Here is a 21,502-nt window from a genome sequence, read left to right on the forward strand (position 1 = left end):
TTTTATTTAATTATAGCAACCCTACCTGTATGTACTTCCTTAAAAACTTCTGGACTCCTGGCCAGGCGCGGTGGCTCACGCCTGTAATCCCAGCAATTTGGGAGGCCGAGGCGGGCGGATCACGAGGTCAGGAGTTTGAGACCAGCCTGACCAACATGTTGAAACCTTGTCTCTACTAAAAATACAAAAATTAGCCGGGCATTAGCCTGGCGTGGTGGTGCGCGCCTGTTATCCCAGCTACTTAGAAGGCTGAGAAAGGAGAAGCGCTTGAACTCGGGAGGTGGAGGTTGCAGTGAGTCGAGATAGTGCCACTTTCCTCCAGCCTGGGTGACACAGCGAGACTCTGTCTCAAAAAAAAAAAAAAAAAAAAAAAAAATTATGGAATCCTGTGGGAAGTTTCTCTTGTTTGGGTCATCTGTTAGTCTGCTAGGGACTGTGCTAATGCCCATAAAGACTGAGAGTACTGGTGTTAGTGACGTTGGAAGATTTTCTGGATTGGATTGACAATTCTTTATAGGATGAATAAGCTTAAAAATCAATATGAGGCTTATGAATATAAAACTGTAATAAAGAGAAACAGGGATCCTATGGACTTAGCAGAGAACTGTGCCCCTAACATAGTTTAATTACTCAGAGAAAGTTACAGAAACCAATGTAATCAGTGAGCTAAAGGGTCCATTATTGAAATATTATGGAAGATTTCTATTAAATGTCAGAAAAATGTAACACAGCACAAGGAGACAAACAAACTGGTTTTTAGGTGGTAATTAGCAGACTTAACACTCTAAAAAACTAAATCAGTAAAGCAGAGAACAAACCTGAGATACACCCACAGTGTGCAAGAAGACAAGATATCTGTTAGGTTAGTAAGACAAGGTACCCATTGTGGTACTACTTGAAGATTCATGTGAATAAGGTAAAGTATTAAAGATAAAAGAGAAGAAAACTTTATATTCCTAGCAGAAGAGCTCAGGGCTACAAATCAAGAATTGTGCATACCACTGGGGATTGCATCCTTTTAATATTTAAAAAATTATATTAATAGAGACTTGCAACCAACCAGTAAAAAGGTTACTTTCTTTTTTTCTTTTTTTTTTTTTGAGATGGAGTTTCACTCTTGTTGCCCAGGCTAGAGTACAATGGCATGATCTCGGCTCACCGCAACCTGCACCTCCCAGGTTCAAGCAGTTCTCCTCCTCAGCCTCCCAAGTACCTGGGGTTGCAGGCATGCAGCACCACACCCGTCTAATTTTGTATTTTTAGTAGAGACCAGGTTTCACCATGTTGGTCAGGCTCATCTCACACTCTTGACCTCAGGTGATCCGCCCACCTTGGCCTCCCAAAGTGCTAGGATTACAGGCGTGAGCCACCACACCTGGCCTAAAAAGTTTACTTTCAAAGGACCTAAAATCATATTGACAGATTACTTTTCTGTGACAATTGCTGAAATACAATGAAATTATCCCTAATTCTTCAGTTTGTCATTTGGTACAAAAACGAAGCCATAGAACAATCTTCTGGGCCGGACACAATTGCTCACGCCTGTATTCCCAGCACTTTGGGAGGCTGAGGTGGGTGGATTACCTGAGATCAAGAGTTCGAGACCAGCCTGGCCAACGTGGTGAAACCCTGTCTCTACTAAAAATACAAAAAATTAGCTGGGCGTGGTGGTGGATGCCTGTAATCCCAGCTACTCGGGAGCCTGAATTAGGAGAATTGCTTGAACCTGCAAGGCAGAGGTTGCCGTGAGCGGAGATTACGCCATTGCACTCCAGCCTGGCCAACAAGAGTGAAACTCCGTCTCAAAAAGAAAATAAAAAGAGCAATCTTTTATATGACTTTATACATAAAAACTCCAAAATATAGTGCCGAATTATCTTTGTTATTGTCACTTGGAACAGCACTAATGACTATTCACTTAACATTTTTGGTTCTCCTTTAGGGTATATGATGTAATTGTATTTCTCCCGTTTGAAGCATGACCACTTGACTGGCTTTGGCTAGTGGCATGTGAGTGGAAATGTTAGTGTCACTTTTGGTCAGAAGCCATTATTAAGTCTGTGTATAATTTCCTACATTCCCTTCCCCCATCCATGGTAACTGGCAATATCTCAGGTGATAAAGATCCTGTCACCTTGAATAAGGATGCTGTAAGAAGCTTCCATAAAGTTATCTCTTTATAGACATGTAATGTGAATAAGAAACCTTCATTTTAAGCCACTGAGCTTTTTTTTTTTTTTTTTTTTTCTTTTTGTTTTTGAGACGGAGTCTCGCTCTTTCACCCGGGCTGGAGTGTGGTGGCGCGATCTCGGCTCACTGCAAGCTCCGCCTCCCGGGTTCACGCCATTCTCCTGCCTCAGCCTCTCCGAGTAGCTGGGACTACAGGCGCCTGCCACCACGCCCGGCTAATTTGCCACTGAGCTTTTAAAATTGTTACTCCAGTATAACTTGATTTATCCTAACACATAAGTATTAAAGTATAATAACTCTCAAACAACTGAGGTTAGCTTTTTACAACATAAGAAGACAATATGGGCTGGGCGCAGTGGGTTACACCTGTAATCCCAGCACTTTGGGAGGCCAAGGCGGGCAGATAACATGAGGCCAGTAGTTCGAGAGCAGCGTGGGCAACATAGTGAAACCCCGTCTCTACTAAAAATACAAAAGTTAGCCAGGCATGGTGGCACACGCCTGTAGTCCCAGCTACTCAGGAGGCCAAGACAGGAGAATTGCTTGAACGTAGGAGGCAGAGGTTGCAGTGAGCCGAGATTGCACCACTGCACTCCAGCCTGGATGACTGAGTGAGACTCCATCTCAAAAAAAAAAAAAAAAAAAGTGTAAGAAACACAGTGGTCTGGTAGGAAGACAGATGACATTTAATAAGCTCAACACTTACTCCTATTTAAGATACTTAGAGTAGAATAATGCTTTAATAGACTGTTTCAATTGTATGCATAATGTTGAAATGTTTCAGTTTAAAATCGAGCATTGTTTTGAAAGTTTTGACTAGTGCTTTAGATATAAAATATAAATGAAAGTTAAGCATTGGAAATGGAATATGTTTTTTGCCACTGATGGGGTTCTCTATCTAGAATAGTCAAATTTTAAAAATTAATAGTCTATTAAAAGTGACTGAATTTAAGCATATAAAATATAGCAATTAGTAGTTAGAAAATGAGATTTTTAACATAAAAAAGTCTAGGTCTAGTCTTAAGCATGGCATACATCATACTTTGAAATCTGAAAGAAGACCTTGAGGAAAGAGTATTCCCTTGTTGAAGAAGATAAGAATTGTCCTGTGATTCCCAAAATAATATATAAATTTGGTGTCATTTAATTCAAAATCAGTAGTATATTAGTCGGAATGAGTTTTTAATTTTTAATTTATTGAGCTGTAATTGCATACAATAAAACATAGTTTGAATTTTGACAGTGCATTTACTGATGTAACCCACACCCTAATCAAGATACAAAGACTGTTTCTCTCCCCTTAGAAGTCATTTTGGCAGCCTGGCACGGTGGCTCACGCCTGTAATCCCAGCACTTTGGGAGGCCTAGGCGGGCGGATCACGAGGTCAGGAGATCGAGACCATCCTGGTTAACACAGTGAAACCCTGTCTCTACTAAAAATACAAAAATTAGCCAGGCGTGGTGGCGGGCGCCTGTAGTCCCAGCTACTCGGGAGGCTGAGGCAGGAGAAGGGCGTGAACCCGGGAGGTGGAGCTTGCAGTGAGCCGAGATTGCGCCACTGCACTCCAGCCTAGGTGACAGGGCAAAACTCCGTCTTAAAAAAAAAAAAAGTCATTTTGGCTGGGCACAGTGGCTCGTGCCTGTAATCCCAGCATTTTGGGAGGCTGAGGCGGACAGAACACAAGGTCGGGAATTCAACACCAGCCTGGCCAACATGGTGAAACCCCATCTCTATTAAAAATACAAAAATTAGTCGGACGTGGTGGCAGGCACCTGTAATCCCAGCTACTCGGGAAGCTGAGGCAGGAGAATTACTTGAACCTCAGAGGCAGAGGTTGCAGTGAGTTGAAATCATGCCACAGCACACCAGCCTGGGCGAAAGAGTGAGACTCCGTCTCGGAGGGAAAAAAAAAAAAAAAGTCATTTTATGCCACTTGCCAATCACTCCCACCCAGCAATAGCCACTGAACTGATTTCTGTTCTCATAGATTATTTTCCTGTTTTTTTCAACTTCATGTGAATGAAATCATATAGTATGAACTTTTTTGTGACTGACATTTTTGACTTGAAATAATTTCAGAAAGTTTTGAGATATATTTGTTATTGCATATATCAGTAGTTTACTTACTGAAGAATATTCCATTTTACACATTTTTCTGTTGATGGGTTGTTTCTGATGGGTAAATACACTCACTCCATCCCTCAGTATCTGTGGGGGACTGGTTCCAGGACCTCCCTTGCACACCAAAATTTGCAGATGCTCTAGTCTCTGATACAAAATGATGTAGTATTTGCCTATGCACATCCTCCCATATACTTTAAATCATCTTTAGATTGCTTATATAGTGTAAATGGTATGTCAATCGTTGTTTATACTGTGCTCAGGGAATAATAGCAAGAAAAAAATGTCTGTACATGTTCAGTACAGGCGTATTTTTTCTCCAAATGTTTTCAATCTGTGGTTGGTTGAATCCATGGATGCAGAACACACAGATACAGCAGGCCAACTGTACTTAAGAGTGGAATTGCCAGATTGTAAGATAGGTGTCAAAGTGACTAAACCACTTGAAACTGGTGCAAGTGACTTTTGACAATTAATCTTGGTTTCTTCTTGAAAAATAGAGATGGAATTCGTATTCTCTTCAGAATATGGTAAAATGTTTCAGTTAATACTCTTTAGAACCACTCTAATATATGGATTGAGAGCTAATACATGTGTGAAATACATAAATACACATATTGGATGCGTTTACTCTTTTGGATGGGGAACTTGATTAAAAGTGTTAAAGGTCACACTCTAGGTGGAGGGAGGAGTCATGCATATATATGTATTATAGTAGTGTAAGTTTTCTTTGATAACTATAAATCTTCACATAGACTACAGTGTGTGGTTAGGAAACTAGTGGAAATTCATGTTTCTCTGTTTCTAGAACATTAAAGGATATGTGAAGTTTTGTGTATTTGCTAATTGGCTGGCTTCTTCCTTTTCAAAAGTTGACTATAGATTATACCCAGGCATGGCTGCCTTGTACCACTTAGTCCTTGAAAAAAGTTTGTCTTGCAGCTTTCTTCTAGAGCAACTTTTAAAAATACTACTCCATTTAGATTTTCTTCAAATGAAAATTCTTTATGTGTTCTAATTTTTTCTGAATGGACTTGCCCTATTTCTTGTTACTCATGCACTTAATCTGCTGGACTAGTTGTAGTTGCATGGTATGCTAATTGAGTTATTTTGGAAACTTCATTCCTTATGAATGCTCTTTTGAGTAGTTAAATATAAAAAGAGGGAATGGTTCTTAGCACAAACCACAGATTCCTGAACGAATCATTTTAGATCATTCCTACGTATGTGGAAAAATTACATCACCACCCAGTGTTGCGTTTTCTATTTATACTATACTACCTTAAAATAATACATGTAAAAAAAATAAAAAATCCATCTTGTCTTTATAAAAACAGTATAAAGCAGGCAGCAAATGAAACTCATGGTAAGGTATTTCAGAAAATGCTATGAAATGAAGCATCTTAGCTAACTGATGGTTTAGATTTCTAGAGAGACTTAAAAGATGTGGGCATATACCTTCTTGCCTTTTCATTTATGCCATTCTCTTGATACATTCATCTATGTTAATAAAAATATTGCAAGTTGTTGATGACATTTGATTTTTTTTAGCTTAAAATTTATTAACTCTGGGTTTGAAGGCCACAGTTATTTTTGTTCTATGCATGTTTGTGTTTTTATTTTGCCAAATAGGAAAGTTAGATTGTCTTTTCTCTCTTTGAAAACGTAAGTGCATGAGAACACCGTGGTAGCGCTTTAATTGGTGGATGCTGTTAAAGGGACTAAATTCTGTCTAAAAATACCATGCTGGTATTTATGATAAATTTAGTGAAAAGAGCTTGTCATGAAACAGGCACAATATCTAAATTTTAGGAAAACATAGGTGCATACATATGAATGAAAAACACAGAGCATATATGAAAATATAGTGGTCATCACTGGGTATTGGGAATGCAGGTAATTTTTTTCTAACGTATGTTTTAGTGAGCAAGTATTTTCTAAAAAGGAAGAAAATTTGATCTCTTTAGTGTGATCTCTTTGAGACACGGGCTTGTTGGTGAATAGTGCTCACTGCACAGTGGTTTGGTAAGGTTTCAGTGCACAATGACAATTTATGATACTTTTAAGTATCTTTTTAAAATCTGTATAATTCAAATTGCTTCCTGAGTTTAGTGATGTTTATTATGAGGAAGAGGAAACAGAGAAATCCTTGTAATGCCATCCATCTAACGCTTTTCTCCTTGTTTCCGGCCAGCTGCTCAATGTGTGATGTATTAAAATTGCCTTCTGACTTACTGCCCTGCTTCTGCCTTCCTTGCGTGTTCTCCTTGCATACAGGGATGGCACATGGGAACTCTGCCTCTAATCTCAATCCCTTTGTAATGTGGACACATGGTAGTCCAACGGATAATCCGCTTTTACCCTGGTGATTCAGTTGTTTAAAGAAAAGTTTTTCTGTTGCGCATGGTGGCCCACCCCTGTAATCCCAGCACTTGGGGAGGCCGAGGTGAGTGGATCGCTTCAGCCTAAGGGTTCACGACTAGCCTGGGCAACATGGCAAAACTCCATCTCTACAAGAAATACAAAAATTAGCCAGGCAGTGGTGGTGCATATCTGTAGCTGCTCAGGAGGCTAAGGTGGAAGTATTGCTTGAGCCCAGGAGGCAAAAGCTGCAGTGAGCCGAAATTGCACCACTATACTCAAACCTGGGCAACAGAGTGAGACCCTGTCTGAAAAAAAGGAAAAGAAAAAAGAAAAATTTTGTCAGAGGCTTCAGGAATGAATCATTCTCTTGAGCATTTGCTTACTTTAGACAGGGTCTCCCTCACCTAGTCTGGAGTGCAGTGGTGTAATCATGGCTCCCTGCAGCCTCAACCTCCTGGGCTCAGGTGATCCTTCCACCTCACCTCCCTACAGGCACATGCCACCACGCCCAGCTAATTTGTTTTTGTCTTTTTTTGTAGAGACAGGGTTTCACCATGTTGCCCAGGCTGGTCTTGAACTCCTGGGCTCATGTGATTTTCCTGCTTAAGCCTCCCAAGGTGCTAAGATTACAGGTGTGAACCACCATGCCCAGCCTTTTTTAAATCTATCACTAAGATTATATGATCACTATACTCTGGTTGTTTATGAGCATTTAAATTAATTTTTATATAAAAAATTAAAAAGTTAGCATGCTCTAGGTGGAATTCCTTCCGTTTTCTCTGTTCTTTGCTGTCCTCATCAAATACTTAGCAGAGCACTTGGAAACTTACAAAGTCTTCTATGGAGATTAATTTTTTTTTTTTTTTTTTGAGATGGAGTTTCACTCTTGTTACCCTCTTGTTGCGATCTCGGCTCACCACAGCCTCCACCTCCTGGGTTCAAGCAGTTCTCCTGCCTCAGCCTCCTGAGTAGCTGGGATTATAGGCATGCGCCACCACGCCCAGCTATTTTGTGTTTTTAGTAGAGATACATGTTGGTCAGGCTGGTCTCGAACTCCCAACCAGGTGATCAGCCCACCTGTACCTACCAAAGTGCTGGAATTACAGGCATGTGCCACCATGACCATAATTTTGTATTTTTAGTAGAGATAGGGTTTCTCCATCTTGGTCAGGCTGGTCTCAAACTCCTGACCTCAGGTGATCCATCTGCCTCGGCCTCCCGAAGTGCTGGGATTACAGGCGTGAGCCACCGCACCCGGTGGGAGATTAATGTTTTAAACTGATGCGTCTCCCTTATCATGCCCACAAAAAAGGAGAAACTCAGAATATTTGCTATCTTTCTAATTTTCATAGCAGTAAATAGTGAATACTGAGCACTTAGTATTACTTTTTAAGCACTTTACATGCACTATACATGGGTATTCTAATAGGTTATTTAGTCTTTATAATCTTTAACATACGAGGTTAAGGAGAATTTTAGAGCTGAGGTAATAAAGTCACAGAAATGAAGTAATATTCCAAGGCTAAGCAGCAAAGGGCAGAGTTCACACTCCTGACTATTATATTAATTGACTGCTAATACCGTAACTTCCCAATTGCTGCAGGAACTGGTTTCTGTGGTTTGTTTCTCTCTGCTTGCTGTGTATACACAAAGATAAAATGGTCTGGTTCCTTCCTACTTTCAGCCTCACACTTCACTGAAAAAGCTCATGTTTTACAATTGGAGTGTAGAACAGACTCTGATGTGTGTTTCAGTTCTAGCTATGTGATCTTAGGCTAGTTAATCTTATTTGTAAAGTGGCAATAAAATTGGTACCTACCTTTATAAGGCTGTGAAGATTAAGTGAGAACATTTGCAAAAGGGCACAGTGAGTAGTATGTGTAAGTATTCAATAGTGTTAACTTTTATCTACTCTGAAGGTATTGCCAGACATTGAGCTTTGTCACCAAAACAGTAATAATAAGGTTTACTTGTGTCTGCTTTTATTGGACATGATATATTTAGATGCTGCCTCTTTGCTTAAAGAGAAAAGTTTGCCTACCAGGCTTTCTTGTCACTGATTCTAGGCTTGAAGTTTATTCTGTATAAATTATTTGGCCAGATATATTTTTCGTCAGATTGTTACTCTGAAACAGAAGCTTAGGCTTATTTTCTGCGAAGCATTCCCCACGCAAACTTAGTGACATTTTAATATGAAATTATTTGCATTAATACCATTCTAAAAAATGTTTTCTGTTTTTTCCCATGCCTGTTGCAAATTTTGTGCAAAATCTGGTTCTTAAACATTATTACATTGGTTTACCTTTGCATCACATATGAATAGCTGTACTTTGCTACTTTTGACTAATACTTTTTCTTCCAAGAGTTAGAATATCATAGCATAATGTTTCAAGAGGATTATTGTTAGACTGACACAATAGTTAAAGGAATGCTTTAGGACAAATGTCTGAAATGTGATATTTAAGCTAGGTCCTAGATGTCCATGTTGAGATTACCTGGGAATAAAATGGCTTAGTTGGTCATTGGACAGTGTAGTTAAGTAAACCCTGTCTTGACAAAATGATTCAGATATGTGCTTACCTTCTTAGGTGACCGGGTTATCGATGTGGGATCTGAATGGCGAACTTTCAGCAATGACAAAGCAACAAAAGATCCATCTCGAGTTGGAGATTCTCAGAATCCTCTTCTGAGTGATGGAGATTTGTCTACCATGATTGGCAAGGTAATAAGTCTATTTGGCAGGAAATAGCAATTGCAGAGTGACCATAGACCTGAGAATTTGGGAACTTTGCAAAAGTATCAGTCACTGCACCAATGGGAAATCTTGACCTGTCTGTTAAGATTTGCCAGTAATATCATTGTGAATGATGGCTAACTTGTGTGTGTATTCCATCTTAAAGTGGGGAAGACCATTAAATCAAAATTATATAGCCTTTATATCAGGCCTTTTTTTCATAAATGACATTTTGTATACACAAAATGAGTGTAGTGTGGCCTTCATGAGTTAATATTGATATATTCTTTGAATATCAAGAATGTCTTCTCGGCTCGGCGTCGTGGCTCACACCTGTAATTCCAGCACTTTGGGAGGCCGAAGGCAGGCGGATCACAAGGTCAGGAGTTCGAGACCAGCCTGGCAAATATGGTGAAACCCCATCTCTACTACAAAAAAAAAAGGAAAATAGAAAAATTAGCCAGGCTTGGTGGCGGGCACCTGTAGTCCCAGCTACTCGCAAGGCTGAGGCAGGAGAATTGCTTGAACCCAGGAGGCGGAGGTTGCAGTGAGCCAAGATCACACCACTGAACTCCAGCCTGGGTGACAGAGTGAGACTCTGTCTCAAAAAAAAAAAAAAAAAAAAAAGTCTTCTCTTTTCTCTCTATACCACTTAAGATAAATGGGAGGTTAGTGTAACCTCTTTTCTGATATTAGTGAATTTATGACTTACCTAAACTTTACATTCCTCATCTGTAAAATGAGAATAAGAGTACTTAGAGTTTTTGAGGGTTTCATGAGAATGTATGTAAAGTATTTATATAACATGTACTGTATGCTGTGTGCTCAGGGAGTGGTAGCTGCTATTATTATGTAAGGCAATAGTATAGTTTTCTTGGCAGCCTGACTCTCACTCTGTTATCTGAGTTGGAAGTAATAGTGACGGTATTACTGAGGGCTAATCAAGGAAGTATACACCATTTTATAACTTCATGTATACTATTGCATAGTCTCTTTTTGTTTTTCTCAAAGAAGTCTTGTTTAAAATTTGTCTGTCTGGGCACAGTGGCTCATGCCTGTAATCCCAGCACTTTGGGAGGCCGAGGTGGGTGGAGATCAGGAGTTCAAGACCAGCCTGGCCAAGATGGCGAAACCCCGTCTCTACTAAAAATACAAAAATTAGCCGGGCATGCTGGTGGGCGCCTGTAATCCCAGCTAGTCAGGAGGCTGAGGCAGAGAATTTCTTGAACCCGGGAGGCGGAGGTTGCAGTGAGCTGAGATCACGCCACTGCACTCCAGCCTGGGCGACAGAGTGAGACTCTTGTCCAGGCAGGTCTTGAACTCCTGGTGTTAAGCAGTCCTCCCGCCTCAGGCACCCAAAGCACTGGGATTACAGGCATGAGTTTACCATGCCAAACCCTGCATAGTCTGTTTTGTTTTTGAGACGGTCTAACACTGTTGCTAAGGTGGGAGTGCAGCAGTAGCATGATCTCGTCTCACTGTAACCTCCACCTCCCAGGCTGAAGCGATCCTTCCACCTCAGCCTTCCAAGTAATGGACCACAGGTGTGGGCCACGACACATGGCTAATTTTTTGTATTTTTTGTAGAGACAAAGTTTCGCCATGTTGCCCAGGCTGGTCCCAATTCTTGGGCTCAAGTGATCCACCCACCTCGGCCTCCCAAGGTGCTGGAATTACAGGTGTGAGCCACCATCCCTGGGCAAGATAGAAATATTTTTAAGCTGCTAGATTTATCACATAATAAATTTCTATGTGTACTTGGGCATATTTCTCGACTTTCTGTCTTTTCCTGTCCTGGTCCAGTTAGTCAAATGCCATACCACACTGTTTTAATATTTAGTAGCACAAGTTTTCCCTCTTTGCTCTTTTTCAGCATTTTCTTCACTAGTCTTTTCCATTTAAAGGTTAAGTTTGTTTCATTTTTTAAAAAAGTTTAGGTTTGTTCACTTGCATTTTTTGTACCTTTGGAGTTGATCATAGGATTTTCCACTTTGGCTCTATTAATATGATGTTTTATGTTATTAGATTCTTTAATATATTTGTGGAACAGTCTCCACTTGGTTAATACTACTGCCTTTTAATACCCTGTTGGATTCTGTTTTCTGTGGGGTTTTTTGGATTTTTCTTTTGAGACAGGGTCTCTTTCTGTCACCCAGTCTAGAGTGAAGTGATGTAATCATAGCTAACTGCAGCCTCAAACTCCCAGGCTTAGGTGACCCTCCTGCCTCAGCCTTCTGAGTAGCTGAGACCACAGGCATGTACCACCACACTCGGCCTGTTTTGTTTTGTTTTGTTTTTTTGAGACGGAGTTTCTCTCTTGTCACCCAGGCTGGAGTGCAATGGCGCCATCTCTGCTCACTGCAACCTCCACCTCCCAGGTTCAAGCAATTCTCTTGCCTCAGCCTCCCAAGCAGCTGGGATTACAGGCATGTGCCACCACGCCTGGCTAATTGTGTATTTTTAGTAGAGGTGGGGTTTCTCTGTGATCATCAGGCTGGTCTCACACTCCCGACCTCAGGTGATCCGCCTGCCTCGGCCTCCTAAAGTGCCGAGATTACAGGCATGAGCCACCGTACCTGGCCTGTTTTTTAATATTTAATATTCTCACTGGGGTTTTGGACAGATTCATTTGCAAATTGACACAGGGAAAATTGGCTTCTTCATAATAAATCTTGTATTCATGCTGGGCATGGTGGCTCACGCTTGTAATCCCAGCACTTTGGGAGGCCGAGGCAGGCGGATCACGAGGTCAGGAGATCGAGACCACCATGAAACCCCGTCTCTACTAAAAATACAAAAAAAATTAGCCGGGCGTGGCGACGGGCACCTGTAGTCCCAGCTACTCGGAGAGGCTGAGGCAGGAGAATGGCGTGAACCCAGGAGGCGGAGCTTGCAGTGAGCCGAGATTGCGCCACTGTACTCCAGCCTGGGCGACAGAGCAAGACTCCATCTCAAAAAAAAAAAAAAAAAAAAATCTTGTATTCAAAAACTCATATAATTCCTTTCCATTTCCTTAGGTATCTTATGTGTCCTTCAGGAGATGTTTGAAAGTTTTCTTCATGAACGTCTCACGTGTTTCTTAAGTTTATTCCAAGATTTTTGTTGTTTTAATTGAAAAATTTGCTTTCCTTGTCTTTTAATTGGTTGATTGTACTTATGAAGGGTATTGATTTCTATTTATCTTGACCTTGCTGCTTTAATGAATTATTCATAGCAGCTGTTTTTTTAGTGATTTTCTTGCATATTCCAGGTGTATAAAGGTACAAATAGTTTATCACATCCTTTCCAATTTTGTACTTCCGATTTTTCTCTTGCTTAATAATGTTGGCTAGTTTTTCCAATCAGTATTACAAAATGGTAGCAGTAGGAGGTGCCTTTGTCTTGTGATTTTGGTAATAATGCTGGTAGTGTTTCTCCATTAATCATAGTACTTTCTCTGGGCAGAGGAGAGTGGTTTTCTAATGTAAAGAAGTACTCGTGTAGCGTCCTCTGAGTTTTTATCAAAGATGAACTTTGAATTTTGTTCATTTGCCTTTTTAGCACCTTTGGAGATGATCATGATTTTTCTTCTTACATCTATTAATATAATGTTTTACATTATTTGATCCTCTAATAATATCTTGTGGAACAATCTCCAGTTGGTCATGATATACTACCTTTTAATATGCTGTTGGATTCTGTTTTCTAGTATTTACTATTTTTTATCATATTTCTAAGTGAAATTAGACTGTTTCTTTTTCCATTGTTTTGTCAGGTGTTTGTATCATATTTCTGTTTATACACTGTAAGCTTCCTATTTTCTTTGTTCTTGAACAGTTGTTAGAATTACATGTTCATTTAGTATAGATGAGCAGGATGCACAATTCAGATTTCTAGTCTATATAGAATCAGATCTTGTAAGCTATATTTTCATAGAAATGGTCCATTTTTCATGCTTTCCAAAAGATTTTTTCGTAGTTACAAAACTGTTTTATAGGGCACAGGAGCTGCAAGTTTTGATGAATTTGGCAATTCTAAGTACCAGAATCGGAGAACAATGAGCAGTTCTGATCGGGCAATGATGAATGCATTCAAAGAAATCACTACCATGGCAGACAGAATCAATCTACCTCGAAATATAGTTGTAAGTTCTTGTCTGTCTCCTTTAAGCCATTCTGGCATTGACTTTGCATAATTTAATGAACACATGAAATTTTGATATTGCAGCTAATTAAATGACGTAGAGTTAAACTTAGTTTCTCTGCTTTGAAGGATCGAACGAATAATTTATTCAAGCAAGTATATGAACAGAAGAGCCTGAAGGGAAGAGCTAATGATGCCATAGCTTCTGCTTGTCTCTATATTGCCTGTAGACAAGAAGGGGTTCCTAGGACATTTAAAGGTAAGTTTTTAGCTTTTTTTGTGTTTTGTTTGTTTGTTTGTTTTTTTGAGACAGGGTCTCACTTTGTCCCCCAGACTGGAGTGCAGTGGCGCGATCTTGGCTCACTGCATCCTCCGCCTCCCAGGTTCAAGCTATACTCCTGCCTCAGCCTCCTGAGTAGCTGGGATTACAGACACGTGCCACCACACCTGGCTAACTTTTGTATTTTTAGTAGAGACAGGGTTTCGCCATGTTGGCCAGGCTGGTCTCGAACTTCTGACCTCAGGTGATCTGCCCACTTTGGCCTCCCAAAGTGCTGGAATTAACAGGCGTGAGGCACTGTGCCCATCCTAAAATAGCATTTTCTACATCATATTAAAGAAACAGACCAATGTCAGGCAGCTTTGACACTTAGAAGCTAAGTCATCTTTATTGTGACTACAGTAATCCACTTGAGCATCATTTGCCAGTGCCTACTTATTTTTGTTCCTTGACAGCAAATTCATAGCATGTTCTTTTAGGCTGTTTTCCCATGTAGACTCATTTTAGTCCATGTAAGCCCACTACGTTCTTTTCTAGTGAGATCTTTTGATGGACTGTTACTTTGTGGGCTTTCAGAAGGCCTGTAATCGTAAACCAAAGTAGGCCATTTATACATTTGGTTTCATGAAAATAGTTTCCATTTCTAGCACCGGTCTCTGTAGATGAGGGAGTCAAGCTTTAGAAAGTATCAGTGAAGGCCAGGTATGGTGACCCACACCTGTAATCCCAGCACTTTGGGAGGCCGAGGCAGCTGGGTCACGAGATCGGGAGTTCAAGACCAGCCTCGCCAATATGGTGAAACCCCGTCTCTACTAAAAATACAAAAATTAGCCAGGTGTGGTGGTGCATGCCTGTAGTCCCAGCTACTCAAGAGGCTGAGGCAGAAGAATCACTTGAAACCGGGAGGCGGAGGTTGCAGTGAGCCAAGATCGTGCCACTACACTCCAGCCTGGGTGACAGAGTGAGACTTCATCTCAAACAAACAAAAAAAAAGTTATCAGTTAAGTTTTTTCTCTTGAGGTGTATTGTTTGCACTTTTACACTTCAGTTAAGAACTGGTATTTTTCATCTAGTTTGCAGTTACATGTGAATATGTGATAATTTGTTCAGTGTTGCTCACTGACTTCCACTACCAAAGCTCAGTTTAGCTGAAGACTATACTTAACCCTTTTTTCATACAGTGAGTATTCATTTTTTATGTTTTCTTATGTAAAAGTGAAGAGGTGATGGCCTTTATCATCATCTTTTTTGTTGTTTTTATAACTAAAACAGAGCTTTTGTTAAATTTCTTCTGAAGGTGTATGGTGGTTGCATCTGGGAATAACAGGGTCAAATATTTTATCTCATCGAGCTACAGCCCATAATCGCAGGGATTTCACGTACACATGACATTGTGTTGCCTAAGAGGCACCCTTTAGCTTGAGTATTTTCTTTCACTTCCTTGGTAACACTGCTTACAACAGATTAATACATAAATATCAAAGAATTTTTCATTTAAAGAAATTTAGTTGCATGAATTAATCTTTGGAGCAATTAATATTTTGAAAGATTAAGACTTAAATTTAGCCAGGCACGGTGGCTCACGCTGGTAATCTCAGCACTTTGTGAGGCCGAGGCAGGTAGATCACGAGGTTAGAAGTTCAAGACCAGCCTGGCCAAGATGGTGAAACCCCATCTCTACTAAAAATACAAAAAATTAGCCGGGTGCGGTGGCAGGCACCTGTAATCCCAGCTACTCAGGAGGCAGGAGAATTGCTTGAACCCAGGGGGCAGAGGTTGCAGTGAGCCGAGATGGCATCACTGCACTCCAGTCTGGACGACAGAGTGAAACTTCATCTCAAAAAACAAAAAAACCCTAAATTTAAAGAGTGAAGAACATTAGGCCAGGTGCAGTGGCTCATGCCTGTAATCTCAGCACTTTGGGAGGCCGAGGTAGGAGGATCACCTGAGGACAAGCCTGGCCAACATGGTGAAACCCTGTTTCTACTAAAAATACAAAAGTTAGCCAGGTGTGGTGGTGCACGCCTGTAGTCCCAGCTACTCGGGAGGCTGAGGCAGGAGAATCACATGAGCCTGGGAGGTGGAGGTTGCAGTGAGCTGAGATCATGCCACTGCCCTTAGCCTGGGCGACAGAGTGAGACTCTGTCTCAAAAAAAAAAAAAAAAAAGTGTGATGAACATTAAAGTTAATTTAGAAATTTGCAATTACCTCTGTGGGAAGTATCACTGAGGGGATTAGGATTTCATCTTTAAGGTATGATTGAATGTTTTACAATTAGAATGTATATTATGTTTATAATTAGAAATGGTAGATTTTAAGATGAACTATATGGCTTAAGTGAATTGATTAATTTTTTTTCTTTTAGAAATATGTGCTGTATCACGAATTTCTAAGAAAGAAATTGGTCGGTGTTTTAAACTTATTTTGAAAGCGCTAGAAACCAGTGTGGATTTGATTACAACTGGGGACTTCATGTCCAGGTTCTGTTCCAACCTTTGTCTTCCTAAACAAGTGCAGATGGCAGCTACACATATAGCCCGTAAAGCTGTGGAATTGGACTTGGTTCCCGGGAGGAGCCCCATCTCTGTGGCAGCGGCAGCTATTTACATGGCCTCACAGGCATCAGCTGAAAAGAGGACCCAAAAAGGTAGGGTTCGTCATCAGGAAGTGTGGCAGTAAACTGAAATTTGCAGCATGTGATTGTTTTTCCATTTTAAGTCTGAACCAGGTAAATAGCAAGAACCCACATTTGACCAGGCGCGGGGGCTCACGCCTATAATCTCAGCACTTTGGAAGGCCAAGGCGGGTGGATCACCTAAGGTCAGGGGTTCGAGACCAGCCTGATCAACATGGTGAAACCCCATCTCTACTAAAAATATAAAAATTAGCTGGGTGTGGTGGTGGGGCTTGTAATCCCAGCTGTTCAGGAGGCTGAGGCAGGAGAATTGCTTGAACCCAGGAGGTGGAGGTTACAGCGAGCCGAGATTATGCCATTGCACTCCAGCCTGGGCAACAGAGCAAGACTCCATCTCAAAAAAAAAAAAAAACAAAAAACAAAACCCCACATTTAAGACATCATTCCTCAACATCAAAACGTTAAGAAAATATGTTTTGCTTTTAAGTAGCTCATAAAAAAAAGTTCAGAGACATAACCCTGTAAACAAACCTAATTTTTTCCCATTTGAATTATTTTAGTTTGTACATCTTTTATTCTTACAAGTTCTTTTTTCTCCCTAAATATATTCCTCCTGATCATTTTGAATACTCTTTTCCTCCCCAAACTTACCTTTTTGAATCTTAGGATTCAGGGAGGCATGCTTTGTTTCTCACTGCTTGGCATGGGATCCTACAGATAGACACACTGTAAAATATGTGTTGGCTGATGCCTTTAACATTCTGTGAAGGTTGGTTTTTTCCCATTTTGCACAGTATTTTACAGTTTCTTAATACAAATTCTGAAATAAGTAGATGTGAGTAGTTCAGCCATCTAAAGCCATGTTTAAATTTAGTGTTGTAGGAAAACTTTCACCAGAAGTATTAAGTGAATTTCTTTCTTTTCCTTTTTTTTTTTTAAACAGTCTCCCTCTGTTGCCCAGGCTGGAGTGCAGTGGCACAATCTCGGCTCACTGCAACCTCCATCTCCTGGACAAGCTATTCTCATGCCTCAGCTTCCTAACTGGGACTATAGCCACGTGCCACCATGCCCAGCTAATATTTGTAGTTTTAGTAGAGATGGGGTTTCACCAAGTTGGGCAGGCTTGTCTCGAACTCCTGGCCTCATGTGATTCGCCAGCCTCCACCTCCCAGTGTGCTGGGATTATAGGCGCAAGCCACCACACATGGCCCACTAACTCCCTTTTAAAGTTAGAAGTGACTACTCCTTTCTAAGTCTTTGAGGATTACAGAAGTTATGAACAAATGCATGTAAAGAAATTCATAAACTAGGTGCGGTGACCAGCCTCCTGGCCAACATGGCAAAACCCTGTCTCTACTAAAAATACAAAAAAATTAGTCGGGTATGGTGGCACATACCTGTAATCCCATTTAGTAGGGAGGCTGAGGCAGGAGAATCACTTGAACCCAGGAGGCAGAGGCTGTAGTGAGCTGAGATCATGCCACTGCCCTCCAGCCTGGGTTGACGGAGTGAGGCTCTTTTTCAAAAAAAAAAAAAAAAGAAAAGTTGGTGGCAGGGTGCAGTGGCTCACCCGTGTAATCCCAGCACTTTGGGAGGCCAAGGTGAGTGGATTGCTTGAGGCCAGGAGTTCAAGACCAGCCTCGCCAACATGGCAAAACCCCATCTCTACTAAAAATACAAAAATCAGCCCAGCATGGTGGTGCACACCTGTAGTCCCAGCTACTCGGGAGGCGAAGACACGAGAATCTCTTGAACCTGGGAGGCAGAGGTTGCAGTGAGCCTAGATTGCACCACTGTACTCCAGTCTGGGCGACAGAACAGGACTGTCTCAAAAAACAAAAACAGAAAGTGAGTTAGCGAATTACTGGCCTCAATAACTTTGCAATACTCTATTCACAGCAGCCTTCAGCTTAGGCTATATGTTGAAAAAAGTAATAAATGATAGGAATAATTAGAGAAAGGAAGCCAATCATTAGTTATTTGAAGGAGCCATTATCCATTCCCTTTGGCCTTCACTCACGTTTTAAGGGAATTTTGAGTCTTTTAGTAAAATTGAGAAGTTGCAGCTACGCAGTTTGTCCTTGAGGTACATTCCTAGTTGTAAAGTTTATTCTAACGAACAACATGAAAACATTAATCTTGTTGCCTTCTGCTTTTTGGCTTTATATGTAAAGTCTTCTTCAAATGTAAGGTCTTTCTCTTCCCTGCACAGCAGGCAGTTGACATTCAAATAGTTGGCATTTATTGGTATTTAGATGTAGAATAATGTAGTGCAGTGTGAGATACGGAAATTTAAAATTAGCTAATTGTACAATGATGGCAGGCATTCACAGTGAAAATCACTAAAACCTCACTGATTTGAATCAACTGAAAAGGTAGTAAAATGAATTTGTATTAAAAGATGTTTAGGCCAGGCATGGTGGCTCATGTCTGTAATCCCAGCACTTTGGGAGGCCGAGGCAGGTGGATCACCTTAGGTGAGGAGTTTGAGACCAGCCTGGGCAGCATGGTGAAACCCTGCCTCTACTAAAAATACAGAAATTAGCTGGGCATGGTGGCAGGTGCCTCAGCTACTCAGGAGGCTGAGACAGGAGAATTGCTTGAACCAGGGAGGCAGAGGTTGTAGTGAGCCAAGATCTTGCCATTGCACTCCAGCCTGGGTGACAGAGCAAGATTCCATCTCGAAATAAATAAATGATGTTTAAAAATCCATTTTAATAAAGGATTCATAATACTTAACTAAACATTGTAGTGGCAGTCCTTTGGTATTTCTTTTAATGACTTTGAAAGGAAAAAAGGGACAGTGACTTTAAAGAGTTAAAGTGGATCTATTAGGATTCTGTACAATGTTCGTTTGAGCTCAAAATATTTAAGTATGTGCTTGTATCAGTGAAAAACATCTCCGTATGCTATAATAAGTAGCTGTTTGATCTCTGATGTATTAGGTAGAAAAAAAGATTGTAGAACAATATTTATAGTGTCACATTTTGTTTTTAATACGGCCCCTTAACAGAAGTTAGCTAGGGGAGATTTTGCATGGGAGCTTCAAACACAGAAATATAAAGGGAATTTCTTTACAAGAATATATTTGTGGAGTACTTTTGTGATCCTCGGAAAGATTTATAAAGAAAAAGGAGCAGTTAGTTGTAAATGTGATACCCGGTATAAGATTATAACACTCCTAATACTAAGACCTGAACACTATTCATATCTTTTATGTTAGTTAAACCCTTTAAAACATTGACAACCCTGTAAGGTAGTAACTACTAGTAATCATTTTTATTGTTGCTTGATACTGATTTTAGCTCCCACTTTTTTTTTTTTTTTGAGACAATATTTGGTGAAGTATTATGAATGCTTTATTACAATGGATTTTTAAACATCGTTTATTAATTTATTTAGAGATGGAATCTTGCCCTATCACCAGGCTGGAGTGCAGTGGCGCAATCTCGGCTCACTGCAACCTCCTCCTCCCGGGTTCAGGCGATTCTCCCGCCTCAGCCTCCTGAGTAGCTGGGACTACAGGCGCGTGCCACCATGCCTGGCTAATTTTTTGTATTTTTAGTAGAGATGGGGTTTCACCATGTTGGCCAGGATGGTCTCGATCTCCTGACCTGCTGATCTGCCCACCTCGGCCTCCCAAAGTGCTGGGATTACAGGCGTGAGCCACTGCGCCCGGCCTAGCTCCCACTTTCTACCTTTTAGTATGTATTTCTGTTATCAGTTTTTAGAAATCACTTCTGATTTTGTTAAGTTTGGCACTTTATACTATCATATCTCACAAATTACAATGCAGGTAGTAGAAAGGAGGTAGGATGGAAATGATGGTTAATGTTTCGATTTTTGTCTTTTAGAAATTGGAGATATTGCTGGTGTTGCTGATGTTACAATCAGACAGTCCTATAGACTTATCTATCCTCGAGCCCCAGATCTGTTTCCTACAGACTTCAAATTTGACACCCCAGTGGACAAACTACCACAGCTATAAATTGAGGCAGCTAACGTCAAATTCTTGAATACAGAACTTTGCCTATTGTACATAGCCTATACATAATGCTGGGTTGAGCCTTTCATGAGGAAAAACGAAAGACATGGTACGCATTCCAGGGCTGAATACTATTGCTTGGCATTCTGTATGTATATACTAGTGAAGCATATTTAATGATTTAAATTTCTTACCAAATTTCTTTTGTAGCAATCTAGGAAACTGTATTTTGGAAGATATTTGAAATTATGTAATTCTTGAATAAAACATTTTTCAAAACTAAAGTTTTTGTTGTATGTTACATGTAACTTATGATACATAATTACAAATAATGCAAATCATTGCAGCTAATAAAGCTGATAGATGTTATTTCCATTACTTATGTATACATAGTTTTTAATTTTAATAAATTCATGGAAAGAGCAAAAGCTTTTGAGAACCATTGTTAACATCAACATCATATTTAGTTTCCAGTTTGAAAGGATGTGTATGAGATTTATTAATTTGTATATTATTAAGAAGTGATGAGCTTAGACCTTGAAAGGCACCAGCTTGAGAGACATTAAAATGTTGTAAGTATGTGGTTTTCTCAGTGAGTTTACTGCGCAGAGAAGATGATGCTGGTAAATTAATAGCAGCAGTAGAGCAACAGATTTTAATTTTTGGGTGTTAAAATCTTATGTTGTAGAATCTGCATATCCCTGGTTCTTTCTTTTTTCTTCTTTGTTAGGCTTACTGGTGTACTCATAGGCTAAAGAGCATTTCATTTATTTATTATTTATTTTTTGATACAGAGTCTTGCTCTGTTGCCTAGGCTGGAGTCCAGTGGCACAATCTCAGCTCACTACAACCTCCACCCCACTTCCAGGGTTCAAGTGATTCTCCTGCCTCAGCCTCCTGAGTAGCTGGGATTACAGGTGCCCACTACTACGCCCAGCTAATTTTTTTTTGTATTTTTAGTAGAGACAGGGTTTCGCCATGTTGGCCAGCCTGGTTTAGAACTCCTGACCTCAAGTGATCCACCCGCCTTGGCCTCCTACAGTGCTGGGATTAGAGGCGTGAGCCACCTG

At 40.4% G+C, this 21,502-nt stretch overlaps 1 protein-coding gene across 1 annotated transcript in view; it reads left to right on the forward strand.

The window, feature by feature from the left end:
- Positions 1–20,716, forward strand: part of GTF2B (general transcription factor IIB) — a 39,131-nt gene extending 18,415 nt beyond the window's left edge. The window contains exons 3-7 of the mRNA XM_032155443.2: positions 9,265–9,398; positions 13,387–13,533; positions 13,662–13,791; positions 16,178–16,459; positions 20,302–20,716. Of these exons, the coding sequence (XP_032011334.1) occupies positions 9,265–9,398; positions 13,387–13,533; positions 13,662–13,791; positions 16,178–16,459; positions 20,302–20,435 (827 nt within the window). The 3' untranslated portion in view covers positions 20,436–20,716. The remainder of the gene's footprint in view (positions 1–9,264; positions 9,399–13,386; positions 13,534–13,661; positions 13,792–16,177; positions 16,460–20,301) is intronic.
- The last annotated feature ends 786 nt before the right edge of the window (positions 20,717–21,502 follow it).

The sequence above is a fragment of the Hylobates moloch genome, unplaced genomic scaffold, assembly GCF_009828535.3.
Source record: "Hylobates moloch isolate HMO894 unplaced genomic scaffold, HMol_V3 SCAFFOLD_5, whole genome shotgun sequence".
NCBI lineage: Eukaryota > Metazoa > Chordata > Mammalia > Primates > Hylobatidae > Hylobates > Hylobates moloch.